General features: G+C 47.2%; 2 protein-coding genes across 2 annotated transcripts in view; both read left to right on the top strand.

Annotated features, from left to right (window-relative positions):
• Positions 1-1,535: 1,535 nt before the first annotated feature.
• On the top strand, positions 1,536-2,930 carry TMPPE (transmembrane protein with metallophosphoesterase domain). The gene has a single exon (XM_010135312.1). It carries the CDS (start codon positions 1,614-1,616, stop codon positions 2,928-2,930), a length of 1,317 nt encoding a protein of 438 aa, XP_010133614.1. The 5' UTR covers positions 1,536-1,613.
• Positions 2,931-5,071: 2,141 nt separating this feature from the next.
• The window catches only part of GLB1 (galactosidase, beta 1), a 17,594-nt gene continuing 15,961 nt past the window's right edge, over positions 5,072-6,704 (top strand). The window contains exons 1-2 of the mRNA XM_010135313.1: positions 5,072-5,185; positions 6,113-6,282. Of these exons, the coding sequence (XP_010133615.1) occupies positions 5,072-5,185; positions 6,113-6,282 (284 nt within the window). The remainder of the gene's footprint in view (positions 5,186-6,112; positions 6,283-6,704) is intronic.

The raw sequence follows: 6,704 nt of genomic DNA, 5'->3' as shown, positions 1-6,704 counted from the left end.
TTTGCCTTCTAACGTCCCTAACGTCGCAGCTTTGTTAGCTTAAACAGCTTTTCTCACTGCTGTTTGTCCAGGCAGAGTGTGGCCTGGTGTCCAGGGGAACTGTGGACTGGAACCAGCAGGGCATTTCTCAGCTCTTATCTTCCTAGCTCTGTTTACTTTCTGTACAGGCACGCGTGTAAAACAGCACCGTCTCTTCAGGAGAGTGTTGTAACAGCAGAGAGGGCTTAAGGTGCTGAGGCTGGCAGGCACAATTTCGCCATCAACCCGCAGTTCCGTGGCCAAGCAATGGCTACAAAATACGTGGCAGAGTCTGTCATCAGAGGTGCTAATGTGCTTTTAAATTAGCTGGGGAAGGTATATGCTGCAGACGAGCAACCAGGCAGACTCCGGTTTGTGGACTTCTGGGCTCAGGCTCGCTGCGGAGCCCTCCAGTGCTGCTTCCCTGCCCTAGTTCTGGGATATTTTTGGCTGTAACGATTGTGTACTTTTTCTCTCATTAAGAGTGGACTGAGGGACAGGAAATGTTCTGAAAATAAGCGTGTGCTGCTGCATGGCTTGAAATAAGGTAGTTTCTTCTCTCAGACTTGGTCTCTATTGTGTATTATGAAAGACCATCCAAACCTTTTTTGTCTGTGGTTATAATAAAGCAGTAGTTTTATTTCAAATAGAAAATTTAACCTGGGAGTTAGCAAAAACACTATGAACTCTCAGCAAAATACAGAGGAAAATGGAGAATCCTGGTACGATTCAAACAGAGCTGATGCTTGCTTATTTATTTCCATCTGGGAGCAGAGATGCCTTAGACTTAGTGCTCCCTTTCCGTATAAAGGAGCACAGTGTGTGATGCTTTAATTTCTTTTCAGTTAACCAGGATAGAGGTGAAGGAGACAGGAGTCTTGGGAGCTGTTCGGGTAGTGGAAGTGAGTGGGAAGCGAGCAGCGAAACATGATGTGGGTTTCACTGATTCTACTGATTTTTGAGGGCTTTGGGAAGTCTTACTCACAGCTGGAGGCAGGGATATCTGCTGGTACGTCGTCTGCAGTTACTGGTTGGATCGGGCACCTGATCCAGTGGGGCTTTCACTGCTGCTGTAGCACGTGTTAGTAGAACCTCTTCTGTTTGGCAGGGATGACGTAGGGCAATACCTGCTTTTGAGATGGAGCTTGGGAAGAAGAACAAATACTGCCGCAGTAGTTTTCAGGACTCATTGTGTCACTGGTGTGATCTGTTGCCGTCCTACAATAAGGAAATTGTAACGAGGAAAGAGCATATTAAAGAAAGGGGGGGGAGGGTGGGTTGGGGAGGAATCCTTGAGGGAGCCAGGCAGGTTGCTCGGAAGGGGACTGCCATCATCCAGTGCTGTCAGCTGTCCGATTTATTTCACATCAGGAAATCTCTGTCCTTATGATGGTGATTCTGCGTGACCCAGTGTCTCTGCGCAGAGTAACGATCCCTCGTGGCAGACTGGGAAAGAGGGAATGTGTGTAATATTTTAAACCGGCTGATACTGGTTCCTGGTTGCAGGCTGCGTTGACCCAAGGCATCCCTTCCTAACCACATTATTGCCTGCTGGAGACTTCTGCAGAACAGAAGGGAACGGTCAGGAGGCAAAGATGATCTCCTTCAAGCAACTGCCCCTTGAAGCGAAGGCTGCGGTGGCTGCCGGAGTGGTGTTCTTCTCCATGATGCTTTCGCGGAGTTACCCGGCAGAAAAACTGGAGCTCAGGACGCGGCGTTGGCTCCTAAGGCTGCAGATGGCACTGTTTGCCAACGCGCTCATGTTGATAGGATCTCTTCACGTTTGGAGGAGCACAGTCACCACGTTCTCCAGGTCCTCAGCTGCCAGCTCCTTCTGTTTCATGCCGTGGAAAGTAGCTGTGTTCATGTTTCTGGCTTTGGCTCATTCAAGCTTCTTTACTTTGCTCTTTCTTGTTGCGGAAGAGCCCTATTTCTTTTCTTTAGCTGCCTACACTTGCCTGGGAGCCTATATCATTCTTATCTTCTTCCTCTTCACTCTAGGCTCTGTAGAGCAGGCTTACAAGTTCTTGGCTGGCAGAGGCGGTAAGGCGGGTGCTGGCAACAAGAACAGAACAGCCCTGAAACCAGTTCTGGCAGTCGTGCTGACTGTCGTGCTGACGGTGGTCGGGCTGTTAAACGCTTCCCAGCCTCCCACTGTGAATTCAGTGGAGGTTCCAGTCCACAAGCTGCCTTCAGCAATGAATAATCTGAAGGTGGTGTTGCTTTCAGATATCCACCTGGGGCCCACGGTTGGGAAGACCAAGCTTGCCATGATTGTGAGAATGGTCAAGGCTTTAAAACCAGATATCACTGTGATTGTTGGGGACCTGACTGACTCTGAGGCAGAGATCATACGACCTGCTGTCGAGCCTCTCGGAGAGCTGAATTCCCCCTTGGGGACTTACTTTGTCACGGGAAACCATGAGTACTACACCTCCGATGTTAGCAACTGGTTTGAGCTGTTGAAATCCTTCAACATTCGGCCGCTGCACAATGAGAACGTGAAGATCGTTTCCCCAAAGAGCTCTGATGACTGGTTCTGCCTGGCTGGTGTGGATGATATTGAAGCAGATGTCTTGCGCTACTCGGGACATGGCATGGATTTAAAAAAGGCTCTCCAGGGTTGTAGTGGTGAGCGTGCGATCGTGCTGTTAGCTCACCAGCCGGTGGCTGCAAAGTGGGCCCTTCAGGAGAGGCCAGACATCAATTTAATTCTCTCTGGCCACACTCATGGTGGGCAGATGTTCCCGCTAAACGCTGGAGCTTATTTGCTGAATCCATTCTTTGCCGGCTTGTACAAAGTTGGGCAGAACACCTTTGTCTACGTCAGCTCGGGGACGATGTACTTTGGAATACCCATGAGGCTGGGCAGCAGAGCGGAGATAACGGAGATAATTCTACGTTCTCCTTGAGGAGCTGTCATTTGACAGGCTTCTGCCACCCTTTTTTGGTCAGTATATTGGCTCTTCTGCTCTGAATGGACATCTTTTTTCGGGGCAGCTGGAGAAGGTGTCTTGGGGTGGACTTCAGCAGGCTCTGTTAAGTCTGAGCAGAAACCACTAACTGTATCTTGGGCCTATGAAACTAATCAGGGGCACGTTAAAATACTGAAGAAATTAATTCTTTGTTCATTATTACTGAGGTTCTGCATTTAAAGATAGCACTGATGTCAGGGAGATCTTGTGTGTCCTGCAGCCACGCCGTGTTCCTCCGGGGATTACCCCTCGGGCAGCTAGCTGCCTCCTCAGCCCTCGGAGAGGTGACATGCTGCTCTCTGGCAGTAACGTCACTCGTGGCTGTTTGGCAGAAGGGGCTGCAGAGCGTCCACAGAGGTTGTGAACTCCAGAAGCCTTATGCTAGAAATGTTCCGGGGAAGGGAATAGCCCAGGGTTTCTGCTGAGGCTGGATGTCTTTATCCTGCAGCATGCACTGGGGCTTCCTGCTGCGACAGGGAGTTGGCAGGCATCAGTTCCTGGAATTCAGTTTTATCCAGTGAAAAAGCTGGGGAGACTGATACCAAAGGGTGAAAGCAGCTGTCTTTCTGCAGAGTAACCGAGCATCTAGTAATTACTGACTAAAGGAGCTCTAATAAAAGTGAATGAGAAAGAAAACCCGTAACTGATGTAACTTCTGTTGCTGTTTGAGCATAAGGTACCTCCCGAGGAAGCACAAAAGCCAAAGCTGAAACACGCCGTCTCTTCGCTCGTCTTTCTCTATTTTTTTTTTGTTGTCGTTGTTGGTGCGTAGTTTCTCTTCTGTGATTTTTCTCTCACAAGAGCAAGGATTTGAAAGCAATGCAAAGAGGCTAATGCTTGAACTTTAAGGTTTTAGTATTTCAAGTAGATGGTGTTGTTTGTAAGAAGACTAAACTCTGCAGCCGCTGACTTCCCTTAACAGCGTTTGTCTATCGCTGTCCCGGTTCGACAGGCACAGAGCGAAATAGCTGCTACGGGACGGGAAGGATGGAGAGCTTTTCTCTGCCCTTCCTAGAAGGGCTTGACACAAATGAATATCACTCTGGGAAACTTGAGAGATACAAAACCCATCCTTGCTTCGGGTAAATTAATGGCAGGATATAAAGGAAGGAGCAGGTGATGTCCAGCTGATGATACGGTTTGCTGCTGTCCAGCCAGTGTCGTGGTGCAGAGTGGATTTCACTGGCGCTGGTTTCCCAGTGAGGGGCTGGGATTTTTTTTTTTTCTTTTTTCCCCTTCCCCTTTTGTTTCTGTCTTTGTTCTGTCCAAATATATGCAGAAACCTCGCTGAAGTGGTCGTCTTCATTACTTTGTGCTCTCGAAAGATCTCTGTGTGTCCTTCCAGGAGCAGATACGCCTCTTTTAGGAGTGGTCACATAATCATTTCATAAATTCCTCGAGTGCCCCCAATGTGATTTAGTTCTCGCTCATTTTTTTTCTGTAAGTCTCTCCCTCTGAAAACTTGTTTGCTTAGTAGCTCTCACTTCCAATGTTTTCTTTCCGTGCCAAAACACTTCAAACCCTTTTCCTGTTTTGTTTTTTTTTTTGTTTAAGTAGTCAAAATCAACTTGTCTCTTTCATAGCAGGAGGCGTTAATCTTTTCTAAAACCTCTCGAAGACAGCAATCCCTACTTGTCCTTCATAGCTTTTTCTATACTTTTTTCCCAATTTGACTTGAATGTGCATAATGTAGGCCTGTGTCCAGTATTCCAGATGAAAAAAAGAAAAACAATTGCTGTGTTGCTTATTTAATAATATTTAAAATTTTCTTGGTTTTGTAAATCTATTTCTTTTGTGTGTGTGGAATGTATTTGATCGGAGAACTTAACTAAACGAATATATATTTCTTCCTATAAAAGGCCAGTTCACCGGAGGGGGCAGAATTAATCACTCTCAGAATAATATCCTCACTTTGTGACGGTTCTATTTATTACATTATATAATCGGTGTAGAGTGGATTTGAAAATATGTAAATTATGATGTAACAAATGCTTTCAGTGTTGGGATTTAATAAAACTTTATTCGCTGATCAAGGAAGATGCCTCTAAGGACCTTTTATTTTGTACCAATACTTACTCATGCCGAATGATTTCCACACATTAATTCTATTTGCTGACAGAAACTTTCTGAAGAACGCGAGTCATCTGCTTGGCGTTCCTCAGGGGGAGAGCTTTCCTTCGGGGATACCCACGGTACAGTCCCAGCCCAGTGCAGCGTGCCCCGGAGTCAGGAGGCGGGTTGTAAATCAAACATCAGCAGAGTCACGTGTGTTGGGGTTGAAAGGAAAGCGAGCGGCTGGCACGTACCTGCGCGTCCACTGCAGTGGGGATTTACTTGAGCTTTAAGATCCCGGAGTTACTACAAGAGCAGCAGCATCCCAGGAAGAATCCCAACACACTGTAGTTTTCCTCCTCCTTGGAGTTTTCAAGCGCTTGTTGAGTGTTACCTCACCTGGTTGCTCTGTTTAATGGCTCTAGGGATGGGCATGTTGACTCGGCAATTTCATGCTCCAGTTTTCACAGGAGGGTGTGGTGGTTGGTTTTGGTTTTTTTTTATTCTTTCTTTGTACTCCATCCGGTAGTTCGTTCTCTTGTTCCTTTGACCTGTGACACATTGCGCTGGCTCCGTTGTGCTGTGGTGTTGCAGTAAGAGCACGCTCTTGGTTGGCAGTCGTCTCCAGGAGTCTCAGTACTCGAAGCTTCAGGGCTCTGCCTGCCCCTTGTATCTCGCTTTCCCCATTCCCTCCGCTTTACTCTTCTTGCAGTTGTACGTGCTGTTGTAACAAAGTTCTTCACCAGTTAATAGAAGGAAGTGGTTTCGTGGGAAGGTTCTTCAAAACAGTGTGGTCTGTTGGTCCCTACTTCACCTTTGGGCAGGTTTCCTCCGGTGGTGGATGGCCCAGTTTTTAGTGGCTTATATATCTGTATGCAGAGCACCAGACTGATCTATCAAGCGGTTTTATGTTTACTCAAAGATTTCAGACGTATGTGTTGGTACCATTGTACCTTCCATCGTGTCCCGCCCGCAGGTGTTCTATTGACTGTTCCCCGTGTCTTTCAAGGCAGAAGATGATTATATTGTGCTTTTTCTCTGTCCTTGTTGGGTTTTTTTGCACACAGGATTTACAGCAGAGGAGTTTTGGGATTGATTATGACTGCAACTGCTTTGTCAAGGATGGGAGACCTTTCCGTTACATCTCAGGTAGCATTCACTACTCTCGGGTGCCCCGCTTCTACTGGAAAGACCGTCTGTTGAAGATGAAGATGGCAGGACTCGATGCCATTCAGACGTAAGTAGCTGTTGACTTTGAGTGCTTTGTGGTTCTAGGAGGCGTATGAGGAGTGTGGTGCAAACCATTGTTGCTCGGTTTATTGGTTTTTGATAGGCGAGAAAGCTCTGGAAGCACAGGGTGGTACAGGATGACCTCTAACAGCATAGACCGGGACAACGGGGCAGAGTCCACTTCCCTGCTGATAGGCAACACCTCTTGCTTCACAAGCCAGGGTGCGAATGTGACCTGAAATAAATCATTGGACTGTGAACTTTGGCAGCTGCAAGAGAGTTGTATGTGCTCTGCCGGTGCCAAGGGCGTTCTGCTCAAAAAGCAGACGAGGTGAGAGGGGACAGTAACCTCTTGATGCAGCGTTGGTTGTGTCAGCCCAAAACCTTGAGAATATTGGCAAAGGCTGAATATTTAAAGCTATTTCAGCA

The sequence above is a fragment of the Buceros rhinoceros genome, unplaced genomic scaffold (assembly GCF_000710305.1).
Source record: "Buceros rhinoceros silvestris isolate BGI_N320 unplaced genomic scaffold, ASM71030v1 scaffold42414, whole genome shotgun sequence".
Taxonomy (NCBI): Eukaryota; Metazoa; Chordata; class Aves; order Bucerotiformes; family Bucerotidae; genus Buceros; species Buceros rhinoceros.
This window is presented reverse-complemented; position numbering and strand designations above follow the sequence as displayed.

Excerpts from the sequence above, each read along its gene's own strand:
- TMPPE (XM_010135312.1), top strand. The coding sequence starts at position 1,614 with ATGATCTCCTTCAAGCAACTGCCCCTTGAAGCGAAGGCTGCGGTGGCT.